This window comes from Zonotrichia albicollis, chromosome 12, assembly GCF_047830755.1.
Source record: "Zonotrichia albicollis isolate bZonAlb1 chromosome 12, bZonAlb1.hap1, whole genome shotgun sequence".
Taxonomy (NCBI): Eukaryota; Metazoa; Chordata; class Aves; order Passeriformes; family Passerellidae; genus Zonotrichia; species Zonotrichia albicollis.
The window spans coordinates 14,501,868-14,525,199 of record NC_133830.1 but is presented as its reverse complement, the minus strand read 5'-3'; the positions used below and the strand labels follow the sequence as shown (position 1 = coordinate 14,525,199).

At 49.4% G+C, this 23,332-nt stretch overlaps 1 protein-coding gene across 1 annotated transcript; it reads right to left on the bottom strand.

Annotated features, from left to right (window-relative positions):
* Positions 1-15,049: 15,049 nt before the first annotated feature.
* On the bottom strand, positions 15,050-23,297 carry DUSP7 (dual specificity phosphatase 7). The gene is made up of 3 exons (XM_014265986.2): positions 22,614-23,297; positions 19,912-20,340; positions 15,050-17,433 (listed from the first exon to the last, which is right to left on the bottom strand). The coding sequence occupies exons 1-3, from the start codon at positions 23,023-23,025 to the stop codon at positions 17,126-17,128; spliced, it is 1,149 nt and encodes a 382-aa protein (XP_014121461.1). The 5' UTR covers positions 23,026-23,297; the 3' UTR covers positions 15,050-17,125.
* Between the last annotated feature and the right edge of the window lie 35 nt (positions 23,298-23,332).

The following is a 23,332-nucleotide window of genomic DNA, read 5'->3' as shown; positions in this document are numbered from 1 at the left end:
AAGTTTAGTGGTCCACCTGAATTACATGATCTCTATCTGTTGAGGATGTTTGGCCACCCTGCAGCATCTCAGAGAAGCAGGGCCTGCATTTCCTCTTCCGGAGGCAGAGCATTTTTCAGTGCAGACAGACTCAACCACACCAGAGAGGGGTAAAGGGCATCTCCTGGCAGCAGCATCAGCTCCTGGGTTTTGCAGTGTACAGCTAGCCATAGAATATCAGGGTGCGTTCCAGCTCCAGTCCCTCACCTTGCTTCCACCAGGTTAAGGCAGGTTTGATCCAGGTGACAGACAACTGGCCTCAACTCTGGCAACAGGACTGAGAAAGAACAAAGCATTTGGGCACCTGTTGCCTTGCCCTGCTCTGCTTCCCAGACACTACACACACAGCCCTGCATGAGAGCAGGGGGGCAGAGGCACCAACACAGGCCAGAGAAGAAATTATTTCCCTCTCCACTCTTTCAGACCCAACTTGGTAAGTGTAGCACAGGGGCTCTGCAAGTCAGGCTGACCTTCCTCTGCCACCAGCACTGCCCATCCCTTTCCTAGCTCACTTTGCTCAGAGATTTACTACCAGTACACAGAACATCCTTTCCCACTTTCACCCCCAGCACAGCAGCTGGCAGGCACACCTCTGCTGGGAGGCACCCAGCAAGCTCCACTGCCCAGCTGATAGACCATGAGACCACACTGTGATAGCTCCTCTGCAGGGAACCATGCCAGACCCTCCAGAACCAACACCCTCGCCCATATTAAGCAATACAGTTTATCAACAGTCTAAAGGGAAGCTCAGAAAGGAGAACACGATAAAAAAGCAAGTGGAAATACGTGTGCACAGACAAGCTGTGAAGATGTGGAAATAACATTGGGACAATGACAAGTAGCCAGCCCTGACCACAGGCTCTAGGAGCGGGGGGATCTTCTTGTTAACCAGGAACCTTCAGAAGAGATAGTTTGACTTATATGCTCTGCAGAGCCAAGAGTTTGATGGATTCTGCTTTGCCTAAGGTTTCTGAACAATTGTCCCAGTGCCCAGCCTGGCCTTGTGCCAGTAGGAATAGCCCCATGGACAGGGTCTCCCTCAGAAATGTCCTGTTCAAACAGAGAACAGAAGACACAAAGGAGTTTCTAACCTGTGCAGGCTTTATTTCTGCAGATGACTATTCCATTTTGATCAGTAAGCTAAATTAGCATGTTAAATATCTTACTATTCCAAGGGGAGAAGGTAGAGGAGGCTTTGCCAGCTTCCCCTCCTTGAGCACCTCAAACACTTTTGTACATCTGCCCTACAGGGAAGTCTGTACAGTGTCCAAACCTGGGGTAGGTTTTGCATCATTAGCCACGTACAACACCTAGCACAAGAGAAATGATGTAATGCAAATAATTAAACATAAAATCATGGCTGGCAGTTGATAGAAGAAGGGAGTTGGTTGGAACAGCTCATAGTGACAGTTTGTTCTTTCTTTGCCCTAATTAAAGTTGCAGAGAGGAAAAGCACTGTCCTGGCTGGCTGGGTCCCAGTGCAGCAGAGACAAAGACCCCTTCCAACTTCCAGACCAAAGAAATTCCTTGATCACTGTTGTCATCTTATTGCAAAACTCCCAAACCTTCTTGGTGATTTCTCATAGGCACCTCTTCACAGCACTTACTTACTCCTTCTTCTTCACAGCACAGCCAACAAACTCCAACTCTCTCCACACCCAGCTAACTCCAACTCTTTTGTAGCACTCATCTTCTCATTGGACACAGCTGTGGCCCATTAAGGGCAGGCCTGTTCCTAATCTCTGGTGATTTGTACAGCTGCAGCTCCTCAGGTGTGACACTACCTTCTGCACTATCTTTATTTTCTTACATTCTATCCCTCCACAGATCACTGTCTGACCAACTGCAGGGAATAATTGCCTGGCTCTGATCTACTGACATCTTGCTGGAAGGGGTTAAAAAAATAAAAATAAAAAAGACACTCCAAGGACTTCTCAAGTCTTTTCCCAATAAAGCAATAAAAATAGATCTGATCTTCATAAGCCATCAATACTGAGCTTAACTGAACATTTTGCCCCTTTGCAGTTGGACTTTAGAGCTAGGTGTACAACTTGGAGCCAAATGCTCATCAAATGATTGAGCTCCTTTGTCAGTTAACAAAGGAACCACAAACACACTTCAGTTTTGATGATTCTACTCATTGTGTTCAATTATTCAGGTTAAATATATTTCAGCTAATGGATAATTCACCAATTTTTGGTTGCCTAAATCACATGGTGACTTCCCAACATAAGATCACATATTAAATTTGGATTCCAAGAGGAGACAGCCTAAAGGGACTTGCTTTTCTAGACACTGTTTATGGGCTACATAACCACTGGTTTGAGGGACCTTTCCATGGTCACTTTTTAAAATCTAGGTCAGAATTCTCTTTTATTTTAAAATTGAAAGCTGTGCAAAAGTTTCCAAATTACAGACTCATTCCAGTGACATTGCTGAGAATAAACTATGAGCATTCCCATGAAGCTCTTAAATTTAAAGTGGTGCATACAGAGCCGGAAGCCCTTCGAGCTGTTTTCCTTTGAATCCTCCTGAGTTGTTTTTTTCCCTAAAGGCTTCATTGAGATTTACTGGACATAAATAAAAAAGTTAAACATTTCCTTTTCCAGTACATCACATCAATTGATACTTGACTCACAGACCTTCCAGGCCAAGAAGGTTTTGCATTCTTAAGGGACTGTGTCTCCAAAATGAAGCTTTTTTTGATATGTTTTCCTGTTTATGCTTACATTGTGTTGCAGTTGTAGTTTGCCTTTTTTGTTTCCATGCACAGCAAGAAGCAATTTCAATTAACATATAACAGATTCCTGTAAATTCTCTCTACTTGGGGAAAGTAAACAGGAGGTTTATGGGGCAGAGGAAGAACTTAAAAAAAGCAGAATAAGGGTTATAAAGATGAAAAGTAAACAGTCTAAGCAGCTTCTTAAAAGTCCTTTGCACAGAAGACACCTGTCTTCCAGCAGGCACAAGAGAAGCAGTGACATAAAAAAGCAGAAGGGGATATACTGAGGCCCAACAGCAACTCAAGAGTGTGTGAAAAACCATTGGCTTTTATCAGAAAGGCACGCCAACAGCAGAACCACCCGTTCCTCTCCGTCGGTGTCTGCAGGAAACATGATAAAAACTTTCACCAAAATATAAATAAGGAGTCAGGACTTGCCAGCTTGTTATTTTTTCTGACAGCCATGCCACAAGGGTGCTGCCCAGGCTCATGTCCCTGCACACTGGGGCACTAGAGATAGTGGAGGGCAAAGATGGTGCCCACCCTAAACTGGCTGTCACTGCTTATTCTGGAGCTACACACCTGAAGTCTTGTTTAGAGCCAGGAAGGAGGAAGACAGACTGGAGGCAGGCTGTGCTTTCCATTCAAAGCTTTGCTCTGCTCGCCAGTAGCATCTGAATGGAAGTAATTCAAAGTGGTTCTCTGCTTTTTGGTATTGTTTGTTGATCTGTATTCTTGTCCTCAGTCTCTGGTAATGGAGCACACAGCAAAATCTCCCACTTTTCCCACTCTGCTCTTCCAAACAGCAGTTCACCCAAGCCCCAATACTGAGTGCTCAGCCAGGAAAGGCCTCCACTCTCAGGAAACTGATCACTTCCACCTAGGCTGCCTTAGTAGCAAGTTTAGTGAATGAAAAATGCCCCGAGGAGAAAGGAGACAAGTGAGAGTTTGGCACAGAACGTGCACTCCGCCCTACTCACTGAGCACCTGTCCCTCCCAGTGCAGTGAAGAACATTCACCAGGGCTGCCCCAGAGATGGACCTGGAAGTCAGCCTGTCCTCAAACCCCACCTCAAGATCCTCTTGTGTGCTCCCCACCTCCCCCGGCCAAGCCTTCTCTTCTCCAGCGCTTCCCACCAGGCAGGATGCTGCTGTCTGCATTACACCAGGGAACACCTTCCCAGGTGAGGATCAGGATTCCAGCAGTTTGGTACTCTGGCCTGACACCTTGCTCCTGTGCTCAGAGGAGGCCTTGGAGAAGAAGGGTGAACCATAAGGTCATGGTTTGTTAAAAGCTCAGAGCTCAATCTTTCTGTTGGTCTCTTGGTCCAGTCTGTTCACAGTCAGTGCAGGGCATCCTTTTCCATCTGTCCCCTGCCTGGCTGAGCACCCTGTGAGCTGGTATGCTCCTTCCACAGCCAGCAGCACAGGGACTCCCCTTCCTGCAGCCTACCAGATCCCAACAGTACATACAAAACAAGAATTCTTGAATCTTCTTCCTCCAGCAAGCCTCAACTCTCACTCCAGTTCTTCCACCTTCCTGAAATCCAGTGCCATGCCAGGTGACTCAGGGCTCTGCAGAAATGTTGATCCCTTCAGCCTCACAGCTCTTCACTGCAGGGTGTTACCTGTAAGGGGGAAAATACCACACAGCAGCACCTGCTCAGCAAAGCATTGACATTCCAACAACCACACTGCAAAAGAACTGAGGGAGAAAATCAACAAGGGCAGGCTTTGAGCTGTGAGAAGGAGCAGAGCACCTGGCAAGGACTGACAGCAAGAAGCAGTGAACCCAGTGACCAGGCTCAGCATTTCAGCAGTGACCATGGAGAGCCACAGCCAGTGTATCCAGACTTGACTGGTGACCAGGCAGTATTAAAGCACCACTTATATAATTAGGAGGTTAATAGATGTTACAAGCGCATTACCAGGTGTCATGACTTGCTGGAAGCACATCCCAGAAGGCAGCAGAAGCAATTATACTCTGCTCACTATTCAGCTGTATCAATCACCTGTAGGCACTACTTAGCAACCCTTTATGAAAGGAAACTTAGCACAAAGGTGATCTGCTGTGCCCACATCACTGTGTATGTCCTCTGAGCCAGCCCTGCTCCCTGAAAGAGCTTATCTTAAACATAGCCCAAAAAAGAAAACCAAACCAGCCATCAGAGTCAAACTGTGCACTGTCTGTCATGAAGTAGAGCCCTTGGATGACATAACCTGCCATGGTGGAGAGAAAACAACAGAGCCAGCCACCTCGGGAACAGCTCAGAGTTCACATGGCAGAACATGGTTGTTCTACTGACTTTCAGGCAAAAATCAATTCTCCTGGGAGAGCCAGAAACAACAGGAAGTGGGAAATTAAGATACAGGTGGCATTTAAATAGCTAAAAATGCCTTGTCCTTACTCATAAAGGAAGCATGGGTCAGGGAACTACTTTTCCCAGTATCACTTGTCTTAGGTCAAGCTTCGCAAGATCTTCTATACAGAAGGGACTGGAAGTTTCTAGGGAGCAGCAGGGGTTCATCATTGTAGCTTCACAAACCCGGTCCAAGGCAAGGCCTATAAAGCTTCTGATGGAAGAAGCTGTGATCAGCCCAGAGCTGGGCAACAAATAAAACACCATCGCCACACACCCTGTGAGCAGGACACAGAGAGTGAAAAGCCAAACATGTCCAAACCCGCGAGGGCATGACGGAATTTTTCAGGAACTTGCAACACCACCTTCAGGGTGGGGATGAGCAATCAGTGTCCACACCTTTTTGCACTGTAGTCATTCACATGGGATCATGCTGGAACACCTGCTGCACATGAATGTGCAGTTAGGGACCCTCACACCCCCACAAAGGCAATTCACTTCTCACAAACAGGCACCAGCTCTCACCCTGCTTGCCAACAAAACACACAGAGCATCACAGGGTCTGTGCATGGTGCTGGGATGTGGACAGGACAGGCAGGAGGCAGTTCAACAGGCTGTCCAAAATGTTCATAAAAGCAACTGTTTGTAGAGAAGTCCCCACCACAAAGATCTTCAGCACACTCCAGCCAGCCCACATGAAAGGTGAGCATGAGGGACAGGCCAAGCCTCTGACTGGCACAGGCTCCAGCTATGGGTCTAGGTAGGGGTAAGAAACACCCCACCCCAATAACCCACTTACACTAGAAGAAAAGATCTGTGGGCCTCTGCATTTTCAGCAGTGCCATGCAACTTTAAATACCCAATGGGCATATTAGCATGTCTGCTTCAGGAAGAAAATCACACAGCCCTCTTCTTCTCCTTATTTAGTGTCTTATTCAAATAAAGTCCTGAAATTAAACACTCCATCCATGCACTGCAGCTTGAATCAGTATACAAATGACAAAAAATTGCTTTTAAAAATGCCTTTCCCTTGTTTGTTTTTTTTCCTTCAGGTTATTCCTCTTCTGGTAACACAAAGCAGAATCTGTCTCTTCCCCTCTGCTGAAGCTGACATCAAACAGCAACTTCACCACATCATAAGTTACAATTCAGGCTACTCCTGGAAAAAGATGTTCCTTTCCTAAGTAAATGCTAAAGCTGTCCTGGCATTTCTCTTCCTATTGTCTGTATGCAACCCTGTATTTGTAAGATTAACCTCAAATTAGGACAGTTTCCTCATTCTTTCTTCACTCTTACTACAGCCTAGCTCCTGGGAATCTGATCCTATCTTCCCCAGAGGTTCCTCCCTGTTGATAGGAAATATCTAGTGTATGTGGGCAGGAAGCACCAACAGAGGATAATGAGGATTAAGAGAGAGTCCTTGTTGGGACTTATCACCAGAGCAGATCAGGAGACTCAGTGGGCCATTTGATCAACAGGAACATTAGGAACTGTCTCACACTCCCACACAGTGTCTCGCCCCACTGTGGTGTGTGTTAAAGTAGCACACGAGGGCTTTGAGGGCAGGATGAGTCGGCCTGACCCATCCAGCTCCTTCCACATCTTCCAGTTCTCCTTTGCCAGAAGCACAGTACTTTAGGAGTGAGGGGAGAGGATGGGTTTAAGAAAGCAAATCCTTTTGGAGCAGGTTTTTTTTGCCCAGATGTTTCTCAGAGGATACAAGGGTCATGTCTGTTGACCCAGGCAATGGCTTTCCATCACCTAATGATTCTGTCCATTTCAGAGTGACGGGTGCTGGTGAAGAACAGGATGCTTCTGTTGGTACAAAGACCTTCTCATTGTTTGGGCTGTCTGTCTGCAATGTCCATTTGATATCAGATGTACAACAGCCTCAGGAGTCTTCTCCTCCAGCAGCTCTCTCTACTGAGAGAGCACAGTATCTGCAAGCTCCACAAAAGCCCTTCACACACACACACACACACACACACACACACACACACACACACACACACACACAATCACAGAGTGCCACACAGCTTATTCTAGGACAGCAATTTTTTTGAAGAGCAGAAGAATCACAGCCACTAACTATTGTTGGATCAATCTTCATCCTGCCCTGTAGTCCTGTTTTCTATGGTACTTCACAGCAGAACCAAGGGTAAGAACAGGCCATGCAGCTATGTAGCATGTAACTATGTTACCTTACTAATGCTTGCCCAGGCTCTAGCTCCTTGCAGATGTGGGGATACTGTGATTGATATTTAAAGATACTGTGTTGTATTGTAAATATCAATGCACAATATTGAAGATACTGTGTATTGATATTTAAAAGCGCCCAATGGATTTCCCTTGCATCAATTATTCTAATGCCTTCCAAACCCCCAATATGTTCACCACATATCCATACAATGTGTTTATCCAGTTTGTTCTTAGCTCTTTTTCAAGAGGCTGACTGTTTGGGGGTTTTTGACCATACTCAAAGACTTGTTCCCACAGCACAGTTTATTGTACTTCTGAGACTTCCCTCCCTTGTGACATTATCCCATTCTGAGATGGATTGCTTTGCTTTGCTCAGCATCCTATGCTACAACTCCACCACTCCATATTGCAAGGACTTCCTACAGCTATGCAGTGCAGCTTTTGGATTTTGCTACTCTGAATAGTCAACAGACAACTTCATCTGCCACTTATTCCTATTTTTCATTAGCAGACACATTCAACAGTTTTGGCTTTTCACAGGCCCTTGTTGTATCTGACTGATGCCAATCCTCTACTGGGAAAGCTGGTCCCTCACCTCTCTGTCTTTATTTCTCATCTTTGGCTTATTTTTTGCTCAATAGGGACCCCCTGATGAGATGTCCCAAAGCCCTGAGAGCACAACAGGACCTCTGGCCATGGTCCAGCAATCCATGGAGTATCTTGAAAAAAAACTATTTCCTCATCTGGTCTCTCAGCCCAATTCCTCATCTTCCAGGCTGCAATAATGTTCTCCAGGAGGGCTCCCAGTTGCGTCAGGGAGGAAAGGAGAAGTGCTACAGCCCAGGCACAGCACAGTCCTTAACACCAGCATCCACACCAGGCAATGGAGCAGCCAGGCAAGGAAGCTGAGCTCCTCTGTTTGAGCATCCTCACCTCTGCTGAGCCTGGCCTAAGCCATACCACTGCAAGAAATTTCTGCAGTTCAATTTCTTTTTCCTGGGGTGAGCTTGAACTGGTCCCCACAGAAACACTACCAGGACTTCCTCCTGCAATGCCCAGGGACAGCCACAAAGAGAAGGGTCATTAGTCAGCAGCCCAACTTGTTCCCAAAGCCTGGAAAACATCTAGAGAGAGAAAAAAATGTAGTTCTTCCTATTATCCCTTTCACTGGATATTATTCCATAACCCATGGAAATGACTTTGTCCTCCTAGTAACAACCTCCCATCCTGCCATCCATCCCCAGCTCCTCCCCAGATTGTCCCTGTGGATTTTAGTCTTCAATTCCCAGCCACACCATGCTTTGGCAAAGGGTGCCTTCAGCCTCCTCCACCCCAGGGCTCCCTGTGTTCCAGCACCCAGAGAACAAGCCTCAGGAAAAGCACCTTCCTCTGTGTTCACAGGGAGAGGCCGATTGCTTCAGATAATGGCATTAAGTGAGCACGTCGGACACTGAGCAGCACGATTAGTTCCCACAAAGACTGGGCAGTAATGAGAGTGGTTAAAGACAGGCAATGAGTGGGTGGCACCTGTCAGCTTCATAATGTAGATTATAATTTGTTTATTACTCTTGCTGCTGCTTTCGCTGCTGTTGGAATGCAATTAATTAATAGCACTGATGAGTCCTGCCGAGTATCTGTCATCCCTGACCCACAAACATCCCTGGGCTGCCACTGCACAAGCAGGAGCACTGGGCATGTGGTGGCATCACACGGACAGTAGGAAGGATCCCACAGCTTGAGGAGGAAAGTTAAGCATTTGATAAGCAAACCCAAATGCTTCCCCACAAGGAACAGGCTTACAGAAATTCTGGAGATTCAAGAACCATCATCCAGAGATTTGTTGACTGGAAACTGAAAGCATTGATTCTGTGTCAGGGGTGCATACTTGCAAACTGCAGGTTCAAACATGACTGACTTTGTTTTATTGAAAATACCCATATTTTTAAGCCTCACTTCATGCACACACACTTCATGCATCTCTCTTCACTTTTACTAGATTTAAAACTAGACTGGAAATTTCTCTAAGTTGCCTGAGCAGCTGGCAACACAGTAAAGTAACAAGTTGGCTGCTGTGGGCTTTTTCAGATACAGGGGTTTTGCAGATCCCCCTTATCTGAACCCCCATCAGCGTGGCATTCCTCAACACCAGTGCCTTCAGCATGTCCTGCTGCAGGACCCACAGGATGGAGTAGCCAGGGGGAGCTGAGAGCCTCAGCCTCACTAGCTTTCAATAACAGCTCCCCTCCCCAAACCACTTAAATCCTTCCCCTTGCAAAGAAAAACACACCGCAGGGACATAAATAACAACCAGCGGTGAACTTCAGCACTGAACTGCACTATCAGTGCATGTTTGGGCACAAGCTAATGCCCACTGAAGTCAGCAGAAGTTTGGAAAGACAAAACACCTCCCACACAAGGGAGAGACAGAGGAAGCAGTCAGAGCTGCCAGGCAGATAAGCTGCCTGTCAGAACAGGCTTGGACTGTCCTAGCAGGAAGATGTCCAATAAGAGGGAAAGCTATTTGTGGAATGAATGAATAGTGAAGCTTCTTGTTAAAAAAAAAAAAAAAAAAAAAAAAAAAGAACAAAAACTCCAAAAAAAACCGCACAAGACTTTCCCAAACATTTCTCACTCTCAGTTTTCTGCCAAGAGGATGCAAGGCCAAGACATGCAGGAGCCTGCCTGAACCTCTAGCACAGGATCACTCAAAGACAACAGCTGGAATGGGGGCAGAGGGAAGGCGAAGCATGGCAGAGAGGACACAGAGATGGAGCTGACAGCAGAGCTGATCTTTGTTCTGTCAGAGGAGAGGGCAGCTTTCTGCAGGCTCAGCACCCTGGGTCCCATCAAACTCTCCTCCAGCACCTCACATCGCAGAGCTCTGAGAGGATCCTGCCTGGACCACTGCCTGCTCCAAGCAGCAGGGAATCAGCCACCCAGGGAGAGGAAATGGCAAATTTAGAGTAAGACCCAAACAAATTGCATCACTGGAGCAGGGCTGTAAATCTTTCACCAGGTACTGAGCACTTCACTGCCAGGATAAATGCATGCGGAAATGATGGGCTCAATTCAGAGCCACATTGGCAAAAGGAAGGAGAGTGCTAATTCCTCTAACTGCACCCCCTCATACATAATTTAATTCCAAGTGTCCCATACAGAAAAATGCTGTGCTTTTAGGATGCAATCAAAGCTCAGAGCTCAGTTTCCCCTGGCACAGGGCTTTCACTGATGCCAGATCAGTGACCAGGGTCTCACCAATGCACCAGTCTGCTCCCTCCCATTTTTTGCAGGGTTTATCACAACAATTCACCTCCAGGAAGAAAGCAAGGCAAAACCACAAATCAAACTGGAGCAGTTCTTTACAAGAAAATGAAAGAAAATAGAAGAAAAAGACAACACAGACAGAAACAAAGAGTAAATTTCATGAAAGCAAAACCCCAAATCATAAAAAAATCTGCCCCTGAGGCAATGATGGGAGATGAGAAGAGCAGAATGCCTGATTGCAGAGACTTTCAAAATAAAACAGTGAAAAACCCAGCAAATGGCTTTACATAAGCCAGATGCTTCTCTAAGGAAAGAAAGTTGGAAAATAAATGTGTCTGGATTTCCCTTTTTTCCAGTCTTGGGTCCCTCACCAGATATTTTTTAGAGCCCTACATGCTCTTGGATCCCTTGTACCCCTGAGCAGCACAGAAGTGGTACACCTATCCCCTCCAAACCTCCCCGTAGCACAGCAGGTCTCTATTTCCAACATGTCCCACTGTCTCTGAGAGGAATCCAGGGTTCCCTTCTCCTGCAGAAGGACCAGAGCTTTGCAGGAGCCACTGCCACATGACATCACCTCAACTCCCAGCCATTTGATGAAACAGAAGGCAGTGGAGAAACCAGAGAAAGGAAATAAGGATAATGCAAAACAAGAGCAATTCCAGTGATGAGGACAATTGGTGGGGGAGAGAGAAAGGCCAACAAAGTACTGGTGGTCTCACCTTGCACCAGGCAGACAAGGGGAATCTCCACTTCCCCAGCACCAAGGGGTCTACACAGTCCGTGGAGGCCAGGGCCCAGCAATCCAGTGCCAGCCAGCCAGCCCAGGCAGCTGCTCCTGCTGCAGGAGTCATTCCCAACCCATAATTAAACCCCAACCCTTGACAGAGCCACCAAAGCTGAACCACAGCTTCCTGCCTGACCCAACTCCCACCCCAAACCCAGGATAGTGGCACAGCACAGCAGGGCATCAGGGACAAGTCAGGGAGGAGCCCAGAGACTCCAGAAACTTATAGTTCCTTCATGAGCAGCTCTCAGTCTCTCACAGCGGTGCCACCTCCATCACAGGCTGAGGGATTCGGCTGGTTCAGAGCCATCCTCCATGGGCTCTTCATCCTCCACAGGACCCAACCACTGTGATGGCCACGAGCTTTTCAGGCCTTCCAAGGCCAACGGTCAGGGTGCCTTCAGGTGGCACCTGACGTGTCACAGCATCTAGCGGGGAGGCAGAACCCCAAGTGTCTGCCACTACCCATGCTGGGGAAAGCTGCCCTGAGGCTGGACACCGATCACTGCCTGCCTCACAGTTTCTCCCCTCATGGTTTCCCGCCTCATAATTTCTTCCCTCATGGCTTCCCACCTCATGATTTCCTCCCTCATGGTTTGCCCCCTCATGGTTTCCCACCTCACAGTTTCTCCCCTCACGGTTCGCCCCCTCATGGTTTCCCGCCTCATGGTTCACTTTCTCACAATTTCTCCCCTCATGGTTTCCCACTTCATGGTTTGCCCCCTCAAGTTTTCCCGCCTCCCGGTCCCCCCCTCATAATTTCTCCCCTCATGGTTTCCCGCCTCATGGTTTCTCCCCTCACGGTTTCCGACCTCACAATTTCTCTCTTCACAGTTTGACCCTTCATGGTTTCCCCCCTCAAGATTTCCCATCATTTTGTGGCAGTTCCCACCCAGAGGCCACAGAAGCGTCTGTTGGACGTGAGCATGGCCCCCAGACAACAGCCACGTTTAGTGCTGACACCTGTCAGGTGCGGCAGCCGGGAGCCCAGGCCAGTTGGTGATACAGCAAGAGACCAGAGGACAACGCCACTAGAGAGGGGAACTGTGCAGCTTGAGTGAAGGAACTCGCAGGAACGGGACATGGAGGCTGGATGGGACTCCCAGGAGCTGCTGTGCCTGGTGAACAATCCCCCCCACTGCCTCTCACCAGCCAAGCACTCCACAATGAAAAGACAGATTTGAGGAAGCATGGGAGCAAATGGCACAAAATTCAGAAGCAAACCCCTTTTCACACACATTCAGAGCAGCCCAAAGCACAACTATTGCAGCCTGTGCCAGTAAATACAGGGATGTGTTTATTAGCTGAACTATTTGCATGCCTTTACAACACTGCAAATGGCCCGATTTCCTCACATAAAGGATAATACAAGAATGCAACAGCCCACAAATAACCTGGTTACCTTGGAAATGTGAGCACCCAAACTCAGATGGTAGGAAGCGTCTGCTTTTCCACGTGTGTCCCTGGGTGTTGCAACAGCAGGCAAGTGCAGAGCTGCAAAGGTTGACTTGCATCATGCTCAGGATGTGTTTGATGCCACACCAAGGGAAGGGTAGACACAAGCAAGAGGAAAAACGCTAGAAGTAACCATAAAGAGCCTTCCCTGAGCTTGTGTCCTGCTCACAGGGCTCCTGATGCTGGTCTTCCAGCAGGGAATTGCAGAAGCTTAGCTTTGTGCTTTTGCCATGACTTGAAATGGAGGGAAAAACTTTTTGAAAGCACCTGGGACCTGTGGTCGCTCTAACTGTTCAAATGAGTTAAGATAAAGTCATCCATGGGGGAAAAAAAAAATATTAATTCCCACTCATATCACCTGAGGGCTTGTGGCATCATGTGTGAAAACCCAGGGACAGGAGATCTCTTTGCCCAGGCAGATTACTGGGTTTTGGAGAGTAGAACACCACAGAGCATCTTACAAACAGCTCATCTGGAATCAATGGGTTAACCGAGGAGCTTCTCCCTGCTGCGTGTGGGAAGCTCTATCTCCTTGCCAAATTCCACTGCTCTGAACATAACCAGCTTTCTCACTCAGCCTGTGCTCCTACGCTCAGCTAGTGCTCGTGCCTGCCTCTGCAAGGGAGTATAGACAGACCCCACGCTCTCTTCTTCCTCTGTAACTATTGCTCCAGCACTGCCCCTTGCCTGATGTCAGTTCTCTTCTCCTCCTCACTGCATTTCAGGACATCAGGTCTCCAAGGAAACCCCTCCGAGATTTGTAAAACACTGATGGGCTGAAGACCAGCCAGGCTGGCTGCTGCTTAGGCCAGGCAGCTTGGAAAAAGCTCCTGTGTGTCCTGTTTGCAAGTGGCAGGATGATTTTCAGACAAGTAATCTCCTTTGTTTGGCATCAGGGTTTCTGAGTGCCACAGTGCCAGGGCACTCACAGCAAGACCCAGGATCAGGGATCAGGTCCCCAGGAGCTCCCTGCACACCAGCTCTTCCTCCAAGGCCACAGCAAACAGCAGCTGCGCTGCTGCAGACAGCCACAACTCAGCTACCACACAAATGTGCTTACAATGCTAACTGCAAATAGCCCGCTCCATGCTTTAGCAGAAAAACCTGAGAGGAAATTAGATGGAAGCAAATACAGCCACACACCTGACAAGCTGTTCTGCACTCCTTCAGTGCACAGCCAGCCTCCAGCAGAGTTTTCTATCTTCCTCAAGGGCTACTCTACCATGTAATTACAAGGGAAAACCTAAAGGTCTTCTTTCCCCTGCAAACCAGGTAGATTTTTGTTTAGCCACAAACAGGTCTCCAAATCAATATATAGATTCCCATCATGGAGTCCCAGAGTAAACAAACTCATGCACACACTTGCTTGGCTCCAGCTTCAACCTCTACCTCCCCTCTGCATCCACTAGCCTGAGCTGCTTCTGGAATAAAACTACCTTATGTGCTCAGACCCTAGGATTAGAACAAGATGACACAGACACTTACTCTGAGGGACTGCACAACTGAAGTATTTTAATTTCTTGCCATTGAGGTTAAAACAAGGAATGCTGGGGGGAACCCACTCCTGCCCAGCTATAGGCAGAGTCACAGCTTACTTAGATAAGCAGCACTCAGATGTTTAGAGCCACGTTTCACCCTAAGGCATCCTCGTCAGCCCCTCCAGAATTCCCACAAACCATGCAGGGAGCACAGGGGGACACAGCATGGCCCAAGTGTAACACACACAGCACCCCTTCCCCAGGGATGCAAGAGGGGTCTCCAGCTCTGCAAGAGCCCCAGGATAACCCATCAGGTGGCTGCCCACAAGCCCCTGACTTCTTGCTCTCCTACCAAAATAAAGTCTGCTAACACAACAGTTGTGGGCAAGGCCTTGCGATGCCTTTGTAGGCCAGGCTTAAACAGCGAACAAAAGTGTCTTTGGTTTATCTATTTATTTTTGGCACAGAGGAATGGCTGGGGTCAAAGCCAGTCCCATTCTCAAGCTGTTCTTTGTTCTCCAGTTTATCCAATACCCCCTATCCCTCTCCTCACCCGCCCACCTCCCCCTCTCCATTTTACCACAGGTCTTAAAAATTAAGCTGTGCATGAAACCAAACACCACACTTGAACACAGCCCAGCAAATGCTCTCCATGGTCACACAAGGATCCTAATCAACCATAAAAAATGGATAAGAGCAGCGTGCCCTTATATGGGCAGAGGCTAGACAAGGATCTGACACAAACATCATTTTTAAAGAAAAAATAATATTTATTTGCAATATAAACAAAGTCCCAATATTGGATCAGTATATATAGGGTCACTAATTTTCCTTCATAACTCAGAAAGCAGAACCATTCCTCACTAACAAGCTCTCATTTTTACTAATCAGAAGATGCATCTTATTTTTTTCCTTTAAAGAATAAAGACCACTAACAGCACAGGAAGCCTTTACAAACCAGCTTAGCTGTAATGCAATAGAGATGCACTGTCAAAAAATCCCTGAAAAAATAAATTCCTCCATGAGGTAAGATGCAATTAGGATATTCTCAATTTTCTCACTCACAACTATTCGCCCATTCTCCCTTCCAATGACCCACAATCCCAACATTGTGGCAAACAAAACCCAACAAACAAACAAAAAACAACCAGAAAACAAGAAACAGAAGCTCATTCCAACATTCTGATAACATCTTTAACGAAAAGAACAGTTTCAGGATGTGACAGCGTCAAACATTCCTCCAGATGGAGATTTTTTTTTATAATTTTTTATTTTTCTTGAAAAAAGTACAAAAAACTGGATATTTAGAAAAAAATCCGTGGCTTTTTTTTTTTTCAATAACATGAGAGTTAAAGTGGACAGGGAGGGGGGAGAAAGGAGGGACTACATTGCAGCCAATAAAGAAATATCTAAATCCGTTCTGCCCTCCTCCCAGAAATTATTACCACTTCCTCCCCTCCCAGCTTGGTAAAAGGAGTTTGCCAAACACTAGCCAGAAATACATACAAGTCTTCTCAGAATAGAAGGCACGGCATAAAGTTATTCGAAAGAGGAAGAAAAAAAATCAGAACCTCTGTTGAAAGCTCCAATCATCTCAGAATTTGCCAGTTAATATATATATTCATATATATATATATATATATAAATTCTCTGTTACAATGCTCTCCTCATCATTTCCACACCTCTTCACTCCCCTCACGCGCTCCGTGCGTGACGATCGAGTCCTGTCCCGCCACACAATCCTCGCTCTGCTCCAGGCGCTCGCTGCATTCCCCCTCCACCCCGCACACGTGGGAAAGAATCCAGTGTGCACAAGAAACGCCAGCACTGCAACTACCTTCTGGACTCGGGAAGCTGGAATGGTTTCGGGCCAGCTGGATGACGTTAAATCAGTCAACAGGCAGCAGAGAATGAAGCCGGGCTCAGACATGCTTCTACCAACTCTGGAGGCTACGAGAGTTTTACCTCTGGCAATAGCAAACAGTGTTTTTGGCAGGGGTGGCATTAAAAAAAGCTTGCGGCTTAGTCACCTTGGCTGAATCAGTGCAGAGTTTGTGATTGTGAGTGCAGGAGTGGTGAAGGGGTTGCGGTTAAGCCCAACTGGCCTTCACACATAACAAAGCTTCCTACCAGATGCTAACAACAACAGCAGCAGCATGTATCTCTCTCTGGAGTACCCAGTAATATGCCAGGACATACCAAGGCTTCACAAAGTGTGCAAAATGCATTTGGTCAATATAAACATTTGATTAAAAAAAATAATAAATGATCAAACAAGAAACAGAATAAAATACTGGTTTTGCAACCTGGTCTGTACAAACAGTCAAGAACTTACATATCTAAAAAGAGTTTGAACCCAAAGCTCGAGTAAGATCTACCTTTTCTTATTTCTTTTTAAATCAAAAAAAGTAAACTTGGGTTTTAAAACAGTCTTGGCCCAACACCTTTTGTTCAAGGTTTCCAAGTGCATAAATCTCCTCATTTTCCACAGCAAGCTAACCCTCGGTAGCTCTTCACACGTGTGCGTGTTCTGACAGTCTCAATGGACCCAGGAAAGCGGTTATTGCCGGTGACAGCTGCGTCCGAAACGCTGTAACATCGCCCCTGTTAAATAACCCCCTGTAAAAACACTACCTCTTGAAACCACTTGGATCAGGATACCTAGTGAGCGGCATTAGCCTTCCTAAAGCAGCGACCAGGCACCTCTGCCCAGAGAAGCTACTCATCTCAGAGCTGCCTGGCTAGACAGATATTTTCGTAAGAGTTGAAATACTCAAGAGAAGCGATTCGATGCTCGAGGTCCCGACCAGGCAGCGTCCTCTTCATGTGGACTCCAGAGTGTTCAGCTGGAACAGGTTGTGGTTGGTGGGGGTGGTGAAGTAGAGCTGTTCACTGGGCGAGCGGTTGTCACAGGGGCTGTTGAGTCCCAGAGTCCTCTCAAAGTCCAGGAGTTGGCCCATGAAGTTAAAGTTTGGGGAAATGTTGGATTTTTTCCTTTTCACAAAGTCATAGGCATCGTTCAGGGACAAGTTGAGTTTTTGCATCAAGTAGGCGACAGTGACTGTTACGGACCGGCTGATGCCAGCGAGGCAGTGGACAAGGATCCCACACTTCTTGGAACGGGCCTCATCTGAAACAAGACAAGGGGAAGGGGGAGTCTATTATTCTGCACCAAGAACACATGGCTTTGGAGCAGGGCCAGGTGGCAGCTGCAAGCTTCCAGCACCACGACGACTGCCAGAACTGGATCCCCTGCCCCTAGTGACACCATCCCATGTCCCTTGGACACCCACATCTCTCCCCACAGGGCTCCTGAGATATTCCTGCTGCATGGCAAAGCCGCACATCCCCAGCAAGGCCAAGCACCTCATGTGCTCGAGAATTATCAATCAGGTCTAGCAACATATCCCTTGCCTAGGAAACATCAGAACCCTCTACTCGAAAGAGTTGGAGTAACCCAAAGGAGGCAGATGAAGCTGTGGACAACAGCTCCAGGGAGATGCTGGTGGCTGGGCACAGCACACCCACCTCAACTCCAACTAAACCCGGGAAGGCTGTGCACTCAGGGCAAGGCTGCAGCCCAGCACTACATGACCTGTTCTCTTCTGCTATTCCTGTCCTCCTACCACTAGAAAGTTACATGAATGCAGCCAATGCCAATTTAAGCGGAGTCTGAAGTGCAGGAACTTCCCTTATTGTGAAATTGTTCTTTAGGATCGACAGAAATGCACTTCACCACAAACAAACGCTTGTGCTGGAGGAGGCTCTCAGGATGAATGGTAGCGGGAAGCAGGAATGCAGGCTGGACCAAAAAATGGCGAGAGAACAGCAGCGAAATTTCCCCTCCCTTGCCACCAACTGAAAAGCACACACACACTCATTGTCTCTCGCACAGCCGGAACAGCGTGATCCCTTTATGAATTGACATCTCAGTGCTGAAAGAGGGACACGCCACTGAGAGCCCTGAATGCACGCAAGTACCCAGCGCTGCTTCTACTTCTGGGCAGCCCTTTTTGAAGTCAGTCATTTGACTGAGAGCTTGGCGGGGAGCAAAAAAGTGGCAGGAGAAAGAGGATCCTCGGGCAAAGCCAGAGGTAAGAGACACTCTGGCACTGTAAGTGCAGGGAAGGGCAAAGAAGGAGGAGGCAAAACAAAAATCTAGACCCAAGCCACAACAGGTTTTCTGCCCAGCCTCCAAAACCAGGCAAGAATTTCCAGTAGGGTGGGCAATCACCGCCTAGTATACCCAGCCCTCCCCCCAGGCTCTCCTGTTCAACATTTTTCCAGACATTTTTGCCTTTCATCTGACCTGCACAGCATTTCTTGGTGTTTGGTTTTAGAGTGAGGTAATCCTCCATTTCCTGTCATTAACTGGAAAGTACAAGCTCAGTGTTCAGAGAGACACGGGCTGACTGGAGCAGACAGATCCCAAATGCCACATGTCAGCAGGGACACTGTACCTCACCCCTGACGTTTAAAGCCCTGCTCACGCAAGAAGTGCAGATGGGACATCAGACACACTGAAGCAGCAACTTATGACCACAGCCATGTTACTGGAGGGCAGAAGCCAGGGGCAAAGGAGACTGTGTGGGAATCAGGGTTTCTGACAGCTGAAGATCAGCCAAGGATCCACTGCTGGTCTGTCCCATTTCAGGCCTTACAGCACAGCCAGCGCAAGCTACGGGGTCTGAAATGGGCTGCACAGGCTTCAGTCTGCAGACAAAGGTCCCCCTCTCCTTTACCCATACAAGTGTTTGTAATCAGACACAGAGCCACAGGCTTTCAATAGTTAACAGTGCTATTACTGCCTATGCCATTCACCCCCATAAAACACAGCTGATTAGGCTAATGACTACTGTGAGCAAACAGCACAGGTCAACCTGGAAGTGTACAGCCCTGTTCAGCCCAACATACACTTCCCACAGAATAAGAAGCAATTCTCAAAGTCAAGGCTGGCCTGAGAGAAGAGATCTTCCTTCCTGAACCACACCACCACCAGCCAAAACTGTCAAAGGGGCTGCCTACAGAGCAGTTTTTCCATCCAAACTCTGCAGTGTAATTATAATCACTAACTCATTGTGTTGACACTTACCTTAGGAGAAGTATCCATACAAGGAGTTAGTTATGCTAGGGTGACTTACAGCAGGATCCCAACTAGACTTACAAATCCCCTCAGGAAAAGAAAACACACACACACACACTCCCTGATTTTAACCACATTTGGGGCTAAGGAATTGCTGGCAGCAGTCACACTAAAGCAGTTCTCATCCCCAAGCAGAGCAGCAAAGGAGCTCCCCAATGCCTGGTTCAGCCATTTCACAGCACTGCAAATCCCCGCACAAGGGCAAGAGGCAGCGGGGCCAGTCCAACCACTTGCAGGTAGCTTGGCTAAGATGCTGCAAGAGGGCTGAATTTTGGAAGGGGAGGCCTCCCTGAACACAGCCAGGATGAGAGGCACCAGATGTGTCCCCTCACAGCGTGACACTCGGCTGCTAAGCTGATGCTGTGCCCCGGAGAGGTGACGCTGCAGACAGCAGCAGCCCTGGGAAGCGGCACACCACATTCCCAAGCGGTGAGTATGAAAAGAGATGTTCTGCCAACTACCTACCAATGAAAGCAATGGCCTCGGGAAAGAACTGCGAGAGGTTCTGGCTCCAGTGATCTGAGATGGGGATCTGCTTGTACTTGAACTCTCCGTCGTGCTCAAACATGTTTGGCAGGTTAGGAGTCACATTCAGGATGTACTTAATGCCGTATTTGCCCAGGACGTCCAGGTTGGTGGAATCTTTGGCACAGCCCAGGTACAGGTAAGGTAGGATCTGGACTGGAAAGGCAGGCTGATTGTTGGGGATGGGGCTCCCATCCGACTCCGTGGCACTGCTGGGCTCCCTGTCGGATTCGCCATCCGAGCAGTCGGAACTTATCCGCAGCCCTCCCAGGCCAAGGACTGATGCTGGGGGAGAGTTGCTGGGTGAGGAGCTGTCAAGGTTTGTCTCGCAGTGCTCAGAATATTCAGTCTGAAACTTGTTAAAGCCACCTGGGAAGGGGGAAAGGAGAGAGGGAAAGGGAGAGGCAGAGAGAAAGAAAAAGATGTTTTAATCTTCAAGATGGGTAATCCTTCTACCTGTGAACATGTTACTCAGAAAGTCTTTACCAGCAAGAAGTTGGTATCCCTTCAACTTCACAGCAAGAAAAGCATTTCCCTGCTCCCTTATCTTCCCTGGGCAAACTGATACTGAGCAAACAGGTCCCAGGAGAGTAAGGAGTGGTTCTTGCAAAGTTCAATATTGCTTGTGAAAAATAGGGCCAAATCTCAACCACAAAAGAAAGAAACATCCACAAATAAAATCAATGCCAAGACACAATCTCGCCTTGCCAGCATCTCAAAAATAAGGGTCTGGGGCAGTTTAGGCAAGGGCTATTACTGCCACTTAGAGAGAAAAGTATTCGTGTCAGAAATGACAGATCAGGAACAACCACCCCACACTCACCCCAGGCACTAAAACTCCACGAAATTATTCACCTCCAAGCAGGAAAAAAGACCCTAAGTTTTGCCACAGACTGATCCTCGAAATTATTTTATTACTACAAAATAGGTTTTGCAACAGAGCAGTGTCACAGGTTTGTTCTTCACCCACAGCACAGCAGGGGCACAAAGGGACGGGACCCTTCACATCTGCCCCTAAGACTTTTTCTGGCTCTTCAGCTCAGCTGCTTGGGAAGGAAGGCAGAGGAAGGGAAGCAAAAACCCCACCGATCTACCTCCTTTCCAGGCGGTATTAAAGCGGAGCTCAGCCATCGGGATCTGACACTGACAAATGGTTTAATTAGAAAGGGCTCCTGGAAACTTCGTTAGTGGGTTCGGCGGTTGTGGCGGGGTCACTGAGCAGGACAGACAGCTCCTGCCACATCCATTCATGAAAAAGGCTCGTCCTCGCCCTCCTCCTCCCCCCGCGCCGCCAGACAGCGCCGAGGAGCCATTTTGGAATTTTAATTAGAAACATTTCCCACCGAGGCTCCCGGAAAAAGGCAGAGAAAGGGGCTCAGCTCTTCCCCTGCCCATCGGGGAGAGCTGAGGAGTAACTTTAAAACCGCTCCTTCCTGCTGGGGATGAGCACGACCGGGAGAGAAGCGGGAATGCAAAGCGAGGAGGGAGCAACGGAGCCCATGGGGAAACCCCAAAGCGGGATGGGATGATGGGATGGGAGACTCCCCCACGGGCAGGGATCGGAGGGTCGAGGGGGGAATGGGATCAACCCCTGTGCTGGCCCCTCACTATGTTTTGAAGGAGGCGTGTGCGGGCTGCGCAGCCCCGAGGGCCGGTCCCCGAATACCTGACTGTCCCCCTGCCGCCCCACCCCGCCACCAAGGCTTCCCCAGCTCCCCAAAAAGGGTCTATCAAGGAACAGCCGTGTTTTTTAAAGAGCCGCAAGTGGCAACTTTCTTGACCACTCTCCCCCACGCACGCTCCCCCGCTCTCCTGTGATTCCTGCCTCAAAGCCGCCACCCAGCGACCGGATCGGGAGCACTGGGAGGATGGGAAGGGTCCCAGCAGCCAGCTGCGGGCTCTGCTCAGCCCGCTGCGATCTTCCAAAATGGCCAAAAACACCCCAAAAAACCAAAGCTCCCAAAGCACCCCCAGCCCTGGCGGAGGGGCGTGTGCGGGGTTCGGCTCCTCCGCAGCGCAGCTCCTCGCTCCCCATCGCCGTGTCCCGGGGGAGCCGGGCTGCCCTCTCCCACACCAGCACAGCCAGGCAAAGGGGGAGGAAAACCCTAGCGAGGGCTTTTACGTTATGTGGGGCAATAAAATAAAAATAGAGAAGGGCTCTCTTGCCCCTCAAAATCCGGCCATTCCTCCCGGAGGGCTGGAGAGGGGGCTGGTGCCGGCGCGGGGAAGCTCCCTCCGGGGAGCGGAGGCGAGGGGCGCCCGGCGCTGCCCGGCCGGGATCGCTTTGGGACGGGGCAGCGCTGGAGGGGCCGCGCCGGCGGCAAGCCCGGGGGGCTCCTCCCGCCGCTACCGGGGAGGCGACGCAGGAAGGAGCGGGGCGCTCCCGGCCGACTCCAGCCTGCGACCATTTTGTGCGGGGAATTAAAGCGGGATGCAGAGGAGGGGGAAAAAAACATAGAGAAAAATAGAAATAAATCAGGCAGAACGGATAAGGGAAGAAAGGAAAACGAGTTAGCCACCTCCGTCCGACCAGTGGATGAGCACCCTAGGGATGGAGCGGCCGGCCAGGGGCTGCGCAGGGGGACACGGACAAGGGCTGCGGGAGCGGGACGGGGCTGGAGGGAGGGCGAGGAGCACCTCACCTTTCAGGTAATAGGCTTTGCAGCCGTCATCGCGCAGCTTTTGGAGCAGGAGCCCCAGCACGGAGGTGGCGGCACCGCTGTCCTGCCAGTCGGCGGTGGCCTCGTCGTAGAGCAGCACCGTGTCGGCCTTGCAGCGCTTAACGAAGCGCTCCTTATCCTCGTGGTTGGGGATGATGGAGCGGATGGGCAAGTTGCCCTTCTTGAGGCGGCGCAGCATGAGCCCGGGGATGGCCAGGTTGATGGCCGTCTCGATGTGCGAGCTCTCGAACAGCTCGTGGGGGCGGCAGTCGAGCAGCAGCAGCGAGCGGCCGCCGCCCGACTCCAGCTCCTCCTGCAGCCACTCCGCGCTCTTGCACGGCATCGCCGCAGCCATGGGCGCCCGCGGGGAGCTCCCCCAGACCTGCGTTTTCATGGGGCTCGGCAGCGGCGGCCGCCAGCGCCCGGCCCGCCGGCCACCCACGCGGCGTCCGGACGCGGCCCCGCTCCGCTGGGTCGGTCTTACGCTACGCCGGACGCGGGTCCGCTCAGCACGGCCGCGGGTGCGCGGTGTGTGCGGCCCGGAGCGCGGCGGCCCCCGTCCTGCCCTAGGCGCTGCGCCCCATGCCGGCGGCCTCAATTAAAGCGGCGCTCGGCCGGCGGCTCGGCGAGTCATGCCTCGGGAGGCGGGGCGGCGGCGGGGCCGCGCCTCAGCCCCGCCCGGCGCCGCGCCGCGCACACGC